The 13931-nt window shown below is 31.1% G+C and overlaps 1 protein-coding gene across 1 annotated transcript in view; it reads left to right on the forward strand.

Annotated features, from left to right (window-relative positions):
• LOC139489504 (uncharacterized) overlaps nt 1-13931 on the forward strand; it is an 81515-nt gene that overhangs the window by 15926 nt on the left and 51658 nt on the right. The window contains exons 7-19 of the mRNA XM_071275987.1: nt 711-824; nt 2609-2881; nt 3169-3301; nt 4712-4925; nt 5925-6080; nt 6660-7008; nt 7412-7706; nt 8219-8345; nt 8812-9036; nt 10318-10518; nt 11344-11615; nt 12146-12269; nt 13395-13613. Coding sequence (XP_071132088.1) covers nt 711-824; nt 2609-2881; nt 3169-3301; nt 4712-4925; nt 5925-6080; nt 6660-7008; nt 7412-7706; nt 8219-8345; nt 8812-9036; nt 10318-10518; nt 11344-11615; nt 12146-12269; nt 13395-13613 — 2702 coding nt within the window. The remainder of the gene's footprint in view (nt 1-710; nt 825-2608; nt 2882-3168; nt 3302-4711; nt 4926-5924; nt 6081-6659; nt 7009-7411; nt 7707-8218; nt 8346-8811; nt 9037-10317; nt 10519-11343; nt 11616-12145; nt 12270-13394; nt 13614-13931) is intronic.

Here is a 13931-nt window from a genome sequence, read left to right on the forward strand (position 1 = left end):
TACAAAATAAGAACGTAATTTGAAAATCAATTGAAAAGGCTTTACTCATCAGATGGATTCAAATAGAAATACCTATTAAAACACAGAACCGACGTGACCGGGTACTTGAACGTCCCAACAACAAAAAGTTACTAAGTACAGATCTGATAGTACTCACATTTACTGGTAGCTATTTCAAAGCGAATAACAACTAATCAAACAAATCATTCATCTAAGACTAAATTATCAATCAGTACACATTTAGTAACCAATGGATTTGGTGTAAAGAGGTCATAAACAGTCAGAGAAAAACATGACCTTGTGAAATGCCAAGATACAGGAGTCGAAAAATTGTAGAACCAAGAAAGCATATATTACATACTGTACATATATTAAATACACCTTTCTTAACCAAAATTAATTAATAAATACTCGCTCTGATATAGTAAAGACTGCTTGCCCCTGTCCTTCAATCAATTGGTTTGGACAATAGAATAAAATCAATGCTGTTTCGCTTTCTTTTTACATATATCATTGATAATGACAATGAAAAAAGTTGAACCATTTTATTGATGATAACAGACTACCTTTTTCTAAAAAAAAAAAGAGCAAGACATGTTTTAAGACATACAATTATGCTTTGTTGGATTTATTGAATTACAAAATAACATTTATATTTTGGTTCGTGTTATATCTATAGTAAATAATCACCTTTTTTATTTCGGTACTAGAGGCATGTTCCTGGCGATCTGACAGTACAAGATGTTTCCCAGGACAGTGTACAAATGAAATAGTAGAAACCTGTTCTTGTACATCTGGTTTTGGAGGAAGTCAGTGCGACACAAGTATGATATATTTACTATTTCTACTATACCAATTACATATTTAGATTTAGATTTTTGATAATGTACTTTATACATTATATTTTTTCAATGTTTTTAATGATTTATATTGTATTAAGGTGGTACCTAACACTACAGGGAGATAACCTTTTAAAAATCAGCTAAACGTTTCAATCATTTTGTTTTGTTAAGGAAATATAAAGCTTCTCAATGATCAAAATTGGTGTTTGTCAAACTGCTATATAACCAACCAAATTTTTCTGATAAAGTGGTTGGTTCAAATTTTTTGAAATTTTTATATTTTTGTTAAGAGGTCAAAGTAAACATTTTGTCAAAATTTTATGGAAATCAAACGAGCCAAATTAATATTAGTCAAGGTTTTGGGTACCACCTCAAACAATCAGCGAACTGTTTTTAGAAACTTCATATAAAAAGGGAAAGGTCTCTCAAGATAAACCAAGAAGGTACGGAGTGAAATAACGTATTTAATGATTCATATAATAATAATGTAATTGTATCACCAGATCAGTTATAATTGATTCTGTGCTTACATAAAATATCATGGGCATGGTCATGTTTACTAATTGTAAATACATTGAAAAAAAAATTGTTTTTCAATCCCAGACAAAGGTGGGTCAAGACTAACTGGCACACTTGTTGGAACTTTTGATTTGAAAGCTCCTAAATTCCGTAACCTATTTCGACCTTCTGAGCGCAACTGATGAATCAAATGATGACAATAGGTACCAGGATTGTAATTTAATACGCCAGACGCGCGCTTTCTTATATATGATAAGCATAAATCGTTCATGACCTGTTTACCGGTGAAGTCAGAATTATCCTGCATATCATTGGGAGGCGACGTTTTAAGGTTCACAACCAGGTTTGTTATCAAATCATCCTAATCTTTGATACATAAGTTTATAAATCATGATTTGACAAAAATACAATAAAAGTTGTCTGTGTCTCATATTTCAAATAAGTCGACATGTAATTCACCCTGTAAACAAACGCGTGTTTTGATATTCATGAGTGATTGAATATGTTTAACTCAGTTACGATATCACAGCTTTTCAAAACTACATACACCATTTTTCCAACCTGTCTCTCATTTTACCGCAGACACATTTGGACCGTGTTAGAAGGTAACAAAATATGAAGCTGAAGTAATTACCCCGACAGTCTTTGACATTTTCTAATGTTTTCCTTTCAAAGAAGAAATAATAATAGTCTTGTCCTCACCTTTCAAAGCACAAATATTGGCTACTTTTCATCGCCTATGTTGCTTAACAATATAAGGGATATCTATTGAATTGGCAAATTATACACGCCAATAAGACCATAATACGAACTTGCTATAATGATCTACTTTTACAAATTGTGACTTGGATGGAGACTTGTCTCATTAGAACTAATACTACTTCTTCTTATATCTAGTTCTTTGCAAATTTCAATGTCTACTGACAGAACTTTGTCTTAAATTTCATTCTTTATTATTTTAGCATGTAAATTAAATTAATAAGAAGTCACAAGGTTTAAACATATGTTTTATTATGTCCCTCTTTTATTAAATACATATAAAAACAGGGTTGCCCGTCAAATGAGCACCTGAGATCAACCCCGGTTTTAGTGGGATTCCTGTTGCTCAATCTTTAATTTTCTATGTATTGTTTTGTATACTGTTATCTTTTGATGTTTTTTTTTCTTTTTTACTGCTTTGTCGTTACCAGTTTATTTTCGACATATATGTCTATTCTTAAGATTATAAAAAGTGCTTATTTTTGTAGTCACAGAAAAAACAACAATTCTTTATGCGGAAATAAAACTTCACAACCCGTCACACGAAACTATCACAACACCATTGGATCCTAGTGACACGGGACCACAACCCGTTAGATTTACAAACAAGAACAGCCTTAATGCTGCGGAAATTGAATTTCGGGGAAAGTTTTTAGCTTCCGGTACACCACCTCCACACGACACAACTGGCAATACTCACTTTGTGACAGATTTTGACTATGGTATTGTATATGGACAAATGAAACTAGAATATATAATAGGTAAACAAAAAGGTTGTTAATAATAAAGTTATTCTGTGTTAAAAAATGATATTTTTGCACAGAAGTGTTAGTTCATTCTTTTATCGAAGCGTAAATGAAAAAGAGCACTCAGACCAAATAAATCATACTTGTATTTCATTATCCCTTCACGCGTTATTTCTGTTAAAAAATCATTGTCGCAGAAAAAAATAAAAACAAATGAACTTTTTAAAAGATGGATTATCGATCGAATTATGTCAAGAAAGGGGTCACTGTGATTTAATTGTTACATTTGAAACAAATTACAGGCTCGGGTACAAGTACCCACACGTTCAGCTGTCCGTCAACGGAAGATAACCCAATAAAAACAAATTACATATGTTCAAGAACAAACACCAACAACAGTGCTGTATCACTTCCTACATTCGGTCACAGTGATAGGTAAGTTATTTATTCCTTTAAATATCAAGAATATTGTTACATGATAGTCTACTAAACAAGTTTTTGCCGTCCAGACTTTGTAGTCCAATAAGAACTTATCAAATAATAGTAATTTTAGCAGCACAGACTGACAAAAAAAATCTTCATAACCTTGTCTAAATAGATGACAATTTTTTTTTATAATATTTAAGATAAAATTTGAATTGTTGGAGAATCACTAAATTTGGATTAACGTTACATATGTAACAATATTTTGGAACATTTAAACGGAAAATTGTTTAGAGGGCGTTTTGATTTTATGTAAAAAGTAAGATCACAAAAATACTGAACTCTGAGGAAATTAAAAAAGGAAAGTCCCTAATCAAATAACAATATCAAAAACTCAAGCACATCAAACGAATGGATAACAACTGTCATATTCCTGACTTGGTACAGGCATTTTCTTATGTAGAAAATGGTGGATTAAACCTGGTGTTATAGCTAGCTAAACACCTCACTTGTATGACAGTCGCGTCAAATTCTTATATATTGACAACGATGTGCGAACAAAACAAACAGACATAATAGGTATACATGTCAAAAATAGGGGTACAGCAGTCAACATTGTGTTTTAATCTTTATCAATTTTGAAACAAACAAATATGTAACTAAGAAGCACAAAAAGACATAAAGAAAAGCACATTAGCAAAAACTAAAGACAAGACTACAAAAATGTACCATAGCGCAATAACACAATGACGGGATGTATAAGTACAGAGCCACGTCGTATGTATATAAAAAAAGCATCTAGACAAAGCTCAAACGAAAAAATCAAATACAAGAATGCAAAAATGTTCATAGAAAAATAACACATTGACGGGATGTATAGGTAGAGATCAACTTCATATGTATTAAACAGGATACATAAACAGATTTGCTAGCTTTGTTTTGTTCTTGCTTTAATGTCTAAAGTAAGGAGGCGACGGAGAGAATTTTATTCTGTTTAAATCTTGTCCAATACACGTTTGTCTACCAATGGAGAAATTTTGTTGACCTCCAAAAATTCCTGATAGAAAATAAATCAGCAGCCGAATGTTGTTATAAATGAGAATTAGAAAACTAAAAGCGGTTTCCAAATAAAGAATGTGTTTAAACGATCTTTAGACTTTTTGAAATGTTTGTAGCATGTTTAGTTCATCAATTGTAAATTCATTGATTATTAAATGGATTTATTATTATTTTGAAAAAAACGGACAAAAATGTGAGATGAACTATTTGCATACAGATATATACGTCAGATATCAGAATGCGAGCTCTTATTGTTTCTATACTCAATAATCAATAATTAATTCGTTGCATTATTTCCATTAATAAAAACCTTGCAATAATTTGTTCTTGTTTTCACTCATTCAGCAATTTTTTCTCTTACAGATTAGTATATACAATCTATGTCAGAAACGGTGGTTTTCTGAAGTACATTAACAGAGAAACATCCTCGACAATTAAATCTTACCTTTCAGGGCAGACAACAACTAATAGTTACACAGTACAATGGGATTATGTAGTGCCATATTATTCATGTTTTCAGCTACATGGAACCAGTTGTACTGTTTCGCCTATAGATTTACAAGATGTTACTGATCAGGTAAACAATAACTTAAATGTTTAACTTATTCGTCTTTTGACATTTGTTATGGATAAATTGCATAAATTAAAGAAGTATTTGGAAAAACATGAATTTTGTTTAAAAATTAGTATGAAACTTTAGCGGACTTAAAAATACGGAATATAAAATATAGCGGTATGGTTCATAAAGATTGGTTACTTTTAGAAATGTTGAGCAACATGAGTTGATTTGTGATTTATTCTAAAATATTTAGCCAAGAATTCTTAGTCTAGCCTAGAGTAGGAATACTACTAATCGTATGCTACCTATAAAGTTTCACTTTACTCATGAAAGTGAGAGTTTTAGCTAGCTATAAAACCAGATTTAATCCACCATTTTTTACATAAGAAAATGTCTGTACCAAGTCAGACATATGGTAGTTGTTATCCATTCGTTTGATGTGTTTAAGCTTTTGATTTTGCCATTTGATTAAGGATTTTCCGTTTTGAATTTTTCTCAGAGTTTTAATAACCATAATAATAATATTAATATTAAACTATTGTATCAAGTGAGGTTGAATGATTTAAACCCGCTGCATGTGTACGCACCTGTCCCAAGTCTGAAAGCCTGTTGTTCAGTGATTGTCGTTTGTTGGTGAAGTTAATAAGTGTTTCTTGATTTTCGTTTTTTATATATAGTAGACTGTTGGTTTTCCTGTTTTATTTATTTAACACCAATCATTGTGTGGCCCTTTATATCTTGGTGTTTGGTATGAGGCAAGGCTCCGTGTTGAAGACCGTTCTTTGACCTATAGTATTTTTATGCATATTGGCTTGGATTTTGAGTCGTATTATTGGCACTCATACCACATCTTCTTACTATTATTGACCAAATTTAAAACGATATTTTTTTCTAAAGACATCTGTTAAAATGATTTTTCTTAAGTACTTGCAGATCACAGATTTTAAAACATTATTCATATATTATTAGGACTTAGTTATACGATATATGTTCAATATATATCAAAAAATATTTTAGAAAATAATAACGTTCTCATGGGAACAGTGGAGTGATGATTTGGCCGGGGTAGATGGATACGAATATGAAGTTTTTCATTTACAACCTTATGGTGACTTTCTAATGGAAGGAGAAAAGTTAAAGTCGTCCAATAGAACTTTGCCATCTGTATTAGAGGTGAGAATAAAGGGATTAACCTTTGTTGTTTAGGTGTCCACTTTAGTGTTACTTTTTTCGCATTTAAGAAAATGGAATCGATTCAATCGAATTGTTTTATTTAATTTTCTTTCTTTGAAAACTCAAGTATTTAAACAGGTCAATGCACTCTTTTTTATAGAACAATAAAAGCTCAAAGTTGGAAGTTTTGGCAATGGAAAATACTTAATAATTTGACAAATGATCAGAAATTTGTTAGTAAGTAAATTAGTAAATTTTATATAGAGTCGGGCATGATATGTACAAAATTAACGCAGTAAACATGAGCTCTGTAGAGCTTTAAACCGACTTGATATTTAAAAACAAATAACAAATTATAGAGTTATAGTTAATCAACTATGAACTTATATCTGAAATTATATGAGTTCACCATAAAATTTAATATATCGTGTAAAAACTCTGGATTGGATTTTGTCTCAATGTTGCAAGTTTCTAATGCCATGGTTCTCATGCATCTGATTTTAAGTGTTGTAAAAGGTATTAATGTAGGTCAAAATTTTAACATGCACGATACTAATGATGTACAAATACACATTTCAGAGTGAGTTAAATGTGACAACACCAGGAATGTATTCCATAATACTAACAGCTTTTGACAAAGCCGGCAATTATAAATCCACTAGATCTCTATTTTTCTTTGACGACAATTCATTTGTGGAAACAACATCTGGTACCAGAATGATAGTCACCGAAAGTACATCGGAAACAGATTATGAATGGGTAACTACGGAATCCAGTTTACTTCATGTCACGTGGCCTGGGCGATTTATAAATGAAAGACATGATATATATAAATGGCTACATAAAATAGAAAGCAACAGTCATGTTGATGACGCTTATGATGATAAATATGGAAGACGAACTGTAGATTGGTTTACAAATATAAAAGGTACATTTGTAATCACGGTTATTATTTTTTTCGAACTAAACAGTAATGTTATTGTATCAGTCATGCTAAACATGTATTTGCAATGTTTATAGACAAATACTCAATCATTATATTAATGTTTAGCTTGTTTAAGGTAAAATATGCCATATAGTAAAATATGTAGTAAATGATTTCGTTAAATACATAATTGTAGAATTTATCAAGGTTTCTCTTAAAAATAAACAAATGTCAAATAAAACAAAATTAATTTTTAAAGTTATTTCTATTCCTTTCCAAAATCCAGGAGCTATGATTTTTATTTTTTTTTATTTGAAAACTGTGACGGCGATAGATCTTGTGACAACCATGTGAAATTTGAACAAAAATGGATTTACTTACAATCTTTTGTTTGTTTTATTTTTAGGTGTGATAAAGTTTGACATCAACTTTACAGTGTCAGGACCTGATGTTAAATCGTTCCAAGATTATACAGATGTACCAAACATCTTACAGGAATCGGAGATTTTGTACGTCACGTGGGAAGATGGACAAAAACTGGACATAAGCGTAAAGGCTACTGACATTATTGGGGAATATGCAGAAGATTCAATAACAATTTATAAAGACATTTCTAATCCGGAATTAGAAAACCTTTGGTTATCCTACGGCAACAAAACTGAATTATTTGTTCATCGGTTAGAAGAATTATCATTAATGACGTAGGTTTTTATCCTATATTTATCTGTGTATATCAAATAAAATATTACATGACTGATATTCCATATATAAAGGCAACAGTACTTTACCACTGTTCGAAAGTCATAAACCGATAGAGAGAAAACAAATCCTGGTTTCAAACTAAAACCGAGGGAAACACATCAACTGTAAGAGGAAAACAACGAAACAACAGAAACACTGAAGTGAACAAAACAAAAACAACGACAATGCAACACACACAGAAACGATCTATAAGATCACAACTGCCATTTTCCTCAGTACAAAAAATGCAGAAACATTCAGGACAGAGAAATATATCAGTAATCCACACAGTAATATATTTCAAAATAAACATTCATGCATACTAGCAAATTGAGGATCTTAAAATGATATTAAATACAGGCAATAGTAGTTTACTGATGTTAAAGTAGCTATTATATTAAATGCGTATGAGATCCTCTTTGGAGACTTATGAATGTAAAATATAGCAATAATCATTTTATTTCTGTTAAAGGTTCGAATGGGATACATATGATTATCATAGTGGTATATACAGTGTACACTGGAAGGTTTATGATAATTACACGGGATCTGACGTACTCCATGGAAGTTCGCATGTGATGGCACAAGGAGATGCTTCCGTAATATCAATTAGTAATCTTATTTCAAGTTTCTATCATTCTTATATGTCTTGATATCCTATATTTACGTTTTCAAAGTTTGTATTGAGAGATGTTTTGCTTTTCTTCCTGTATCATATAACTGAAAAAGATAGAATACAGTAAGGGATAGTAAAACTATTTCGAGTACCGAGAAGCATAAATAAATTTAAAAACGGAAATCAAAACTGTCCTCCTAACACCATACAAAAACTATAGATTTGATGAGTTTATTTTATTTACATTCTCAATTTATTTTTGCTGAATTCTTTATTTAGTTTCTTTCTTACCTCTCTGTCGCGATCATAATTGTTATTTATGTGGTGATGTTAAGTCAAAACCATGGAACGTACGCAGAAAATTAGAAATACAATGTAACCTTTTGTCAACAAGGAAATGACACTGGAAATTATGGATAATTATAATCGTCATGATTTTTTTTCTTCAGAATGTGACTTCTTGTGAACACAAATATCAGAAATCTCCTCGTGGACCCGATTGCTATTGTACCATATATCATGGATGTTTCCACCGACATTTTCATGTTAAACCGGAAATAGTGAACGGAGCTGGTTTAACTCCCGGGAAAGATAAAGGGGTTCATGACTCCGAATATTTTATAGAAATTACAGTTGTCAATAAAGCCATGCTTTCATCAGTTCTAACGAAAAAAGTAAGTTAAATAAATCAATCTTATAAAATAAATCAGTAATGTTTACACAGTGTTCATCATGTATAATTAAAACTCTATCAAGAGTCTATATTTTGAACAGCACAAACCATCTGTAACATTACATTGCAATATTTGAAAAAATTAAATAAACACAATAATGAAAGAGACCGGGGTTAATAATTATTATTTATCATATACTTAGCATTGATATGATAGCTTTTGCATATGTGTAATGAGCGGAAGTACACAAGCCATAATTTCCCACCCGGGCTGATAACCCATATCAGGTGCATCTCGTGCACAAATCCCATAATAGTGCCTCTCGTGCAAGTTACTTTCGGTGTTTCCGGTATCGGTTGTTTACTTTTTCATTGTGACGTCAGATGTTTTTTGTGACGACGTCAAAATTTACGGGAACTTTTGTGGGGATAGTTTAATACTTGCTAACAAATGCCATTGACAATTATGAATCATTTTATAGTACAACAAACATTGAGTAGTAATGATCTTAAAACTCTTCCAAATTTTCAATGTTTCAAAATGCCTCTATAGGAAATGTTACCATAAATATATAAGGAGTTAATGATGCTGTTGTTGGACAACTATAGTATATTTGATTCATAATTTTAATTTTCTTTATAAAATGTTTGAGTGTTTTAGTTACTGCATTAGTTTATTTGCCTTACATAAAAGTATTGTCGTAAGTATATGATAAAGCGATTAATACATGACCTTATCCATATCAGCCTGGGTATCATCCCCCGACCCATATCAGCACCTCGACTCCGTCTCAGGCTAATATGGGGGTCTCGGGATGATACTCAGGCTGATATGGAAAAGGCCATGTATTAATCTCTATGTAATCACATGGGAAAATACAGGGAGTCGTACCTTTCGACAATAGTTTAATATTTATTGACGAACTTGTCTATACAATTCAAGGAAATACAAAATACAAAATACTTAAAAGTAATCCACCATTTTCTACATTTGAAAATGCCTGTACCAAGTCAGGAATATGATAGTTTTGGTCCATTCGTTTTTGATGCGTTTTGTTATTTGATTTTGCCATGTGATTATGGACTTTCCCAATTGATCTTCCTCTAAGTACATTATTTTTGTGATTATTACTTTTTTTTAGACCTGAATTATAAGTGGTTAAGGATAGCTAATTTCATGGTATTGATGTTTCGACGTCCTCGTTTTCCGTTTGAAACCAATATATTTTTTATAACTGCCTTAAAATTGACATATCCTAATCAATATTTTACGTTATTGCAGATAACTATTGACATAAGCCCACCACAAGCAGGTGATGTTCATGATGGATTACCAGGTAGTCCAGAAGTTGATTTTCAACAGGAATTTTACCTGAATTTCTATTGGAATGGATTCTTTGATCCAGAGAGTGGAGTAAAATATTACAAATATGTCGTATCTGACCATTGTTGGACAAAAGAAGACTTATTTGCCAGCATTGAGGTACAAATATTACTTGACAATCATACCTCATCTTTTAATTTTGATGAGCATATTAGTTTTACGTTTTGTAAATAATCAAGTAAGAATGTCTGATATATCTTGTCATTAATTTTATCTGTTTAAACTGGATACTTAGTTGCGTTAGTTATGAACATATCGAGTATCAAAGAATTTCATTAATATACGGACATGCGCAATTTTATGAACAAACCTTGTGAGACCTGGGATTTTATGGATTTCTTAAATACGTCGTCCAACTTCTAACTAAGCTTGATAAGACAATAACAATCAAAAACCAAAGAGTAAACAAAGACTCAAAAAACCAAAGGACATTTACATCAACAGTTATAAATAAATAACAAGACGAACTCCACTAAAAACCGGGAGTGAAATCAGGTTTTCCGGAAGGGTAAGCATTTCCTGCACCGTATACGGCACCTGTCGTGTTAATTCTTTGTTCAGTTCGGTAATGAAGATGTTTAAAACCTTAAAATTATATATTTTTTTTTATCAAATTGAATATTAATTAAATTTTCAGTTGATGACAAACTATTGAAATCGTTAAATAATGTTTTTAGTTGTTTCCTAGTCGTATTCTGAATGCTTACTTCAATCTGTTACAGTCATTATATAAGCGTTGAAAACTTACGACAATTCTTAAAATGCATGTCAGATTCAAAAATTTGATACATTGGTATTTTTTAAAATCCCTTAATTTTCGGGTTTAAGGTACATATCTCTTAGCTTACCAACGTATAATTTCTGTTTTCTGTTACATTTTATATTATTGAATGACGGGTGTTCTATTTGTATTGCTTTTCATAGGGGACAGAGACATATCAAACAATTACGAATTACGTCGCCAAAAACGAGGGAAAATATTATATGACAGTAATAGCTATCAACAATGCGAATGAAGCATCCGATTCTGTTTGTTCTGATGGTGTTACTATAATGGCAGACACACCAGCTGTCACAAACTTTGTTTTAGATGGGGCTACAATTAGTCCCATACTTGTCAAAGACACCAGCAATAGACTGTGGATTATTAGGGAAAATCTTTCTCGGATTGTTGTGAACGATACTTCTATTTGCAGGTATGCTATCAATGTACCAGCGATTTGTTCAAGTTGATTTTTGTTCATAATTGACAATACTTATTGTCAGAATATAAAAATTTTCATACCTTCAAAATTAATTACAAATACCAGGAACATGAATATACATCAGTTGCGCTCGAATCAAGACAGGTAAGAAGCAAAATAAAAAACAAGAGATTTTATAGCAGAAAACTCGAAAAATTATATTAGAATTACATTAAAGGAACCAATTTATCTGCATGATAATTAATGGTATCTTTTCAGATACATAATGCCATAAAAAAGAAAATGCAATACATAAAAATAAATTTGAAGAGACATAAAACAAATAAAAAAAGACAAAAAAAAAAACCAAAAAAAAACACAGGAACATGTAATGTCCATCAAACATTTTGTATATTATGTGATGATGCTTGAAATAAAGTTTGATATTTAACTTTAAAGAACCATTTTAAAGATAAGCGCTGCGATCGCATGAAATTACTTAACAGTGTTGTTTTCATTTTTTAAACTAATGCATTTTTAAGCCACATAACTTCAATAACAGAGGATATTCAATTGTTACCAGAAGTAGATGCGATAGATATAGATTGTTCAAACTTACCCACAGTATCTTCACCGTTTATATCAATTCTTTCAAGAACAGCACAGGTGAGGTTTTTTTTATGTGAAATATTCAAAAAGGTTTAAATTGGAACTAACGATAATTTGAAAATACATGTTTACACATGGAACACATCTTAAAGTTCTCTAGAAGACTTTTATATAATTCAGGATTGTACAGAATGAGGATTAAATGCAAAATCCTTTATTGTGTTTCGTATACATTTACATATTATATTTGAAGCGTTTTACATATATAACAATATCTATTTCGTGCATCAAAAGTGCTTTCTACATTAAACTTTATCAGAAATGCTCAAAGCCAAACAATTAAAAGCCAGTTCTGTAGAATTCCGCAACATATGTCGAGCTTTATGACTGTAAAGAGTCGAACGTAGCCAATTCAATAAAGTTCTACTTTCCACTGGAAGTGTCTAGAAATAATAAAAAAGAGAAAGCTGGGTATGCGTTTAATAAAAACGGTTCATCTCACCTGAACGATTTGATTGATGAATGTAAAAACTGTATATACACATAATTGAAATATTGGAATCATATAATTTTACATGGCACTCCCTCATACCAAATAAAAATATGTAAAGGAAAAATATTTGTACATCTTTATTTCGACTTTTCTTAATAACTGGGTTGAAATGATCACATAACGATGTTAAATCTTATTTGCTGACATAGTCTACATTTCGGGCGTAGCATGGATCACTTGTTCCTTGGGGTCCGATTTTTAAATTTTGTTTTAATATTTAATAGTAAGTGTGATGGCCATGATCACAAAAAAAAACAAACGTTAACAGTGTCAATGATTTAACCTGTAGTTGTTTATAACTTACCTTCCGGAGCATTTGATATCACACATTGTTTTTACCTGGGATTCGTGCTGTTAATTTACAGATAGAAGTCTGTTGTTTGTCTGTTGGTCACGTTTTTAGTGCACGTCATACATTTCAATAGCAAATTTATCCAACTGTCAAAACATTTGAAAATCAGAAATTTCGTTTGTATGGTTATTAAATTACTTTTTTTTTTAAGAGAGATAACTTTAAAATCACATTTGTTTTACATACCGTCTGGACAACTTTAGTCTTCAAACACAAACATTATGCATTTTGTTTTTCTGATCATTAATTATTAAGATATTTTTATCAATCTTTCAAGCTAAGCATGCAATGGGATTCAAATATGGACGATATATTTGTTCACGACTACCATATAGGACTTTCATCTACAAAAAATAATCCTGCTCCAGATATTTTACCGTTCCGCTCAACCAAACACCATAGACATTTCAGACTTAATTATCCGGACCTTACTGAAGGGACATTGTTTTACATCATCATAAGATCTACCAGTAAAGCCAATGTCGATGGTATTCAGGTGAATATATTATATTTATACTTTTCAAACATACATAATTTTACCAATTCGAACATTTGTATTTGCTGCGGATGTTAATTCGGTGAAATATTTCTCATGGTGTACTCGTCGTCCTTATCCAGCAACATTCGAATGCTCTCTCAAAAAAATATTTGCACAATTTCACACATTTCACAATGTGGGTTGTTAACTTTTGAACGTTTTTTTAAAGAGAATTATCTGAAACAAGATAGAAGTCCGTAACATGATATAATGTAATTAACAGATACTTTGATACGTTTACTATTTACGTAAACAATAAGCTGATCAAATATAAAT

This window comes from Mytilus edulis, chromosome 9 (genome assembly GCF_963676685.1).
Source record: "Mytilus edulis chromosome 9, xbMytEdul2.2, whole genome shotgun sequence".
Lineage (NCBI taxonomy): Eukaryota > Metazoa > Mollusca > Bivalvia > Mytilida > Mytilidae > Mytilus > Mytilus edulis.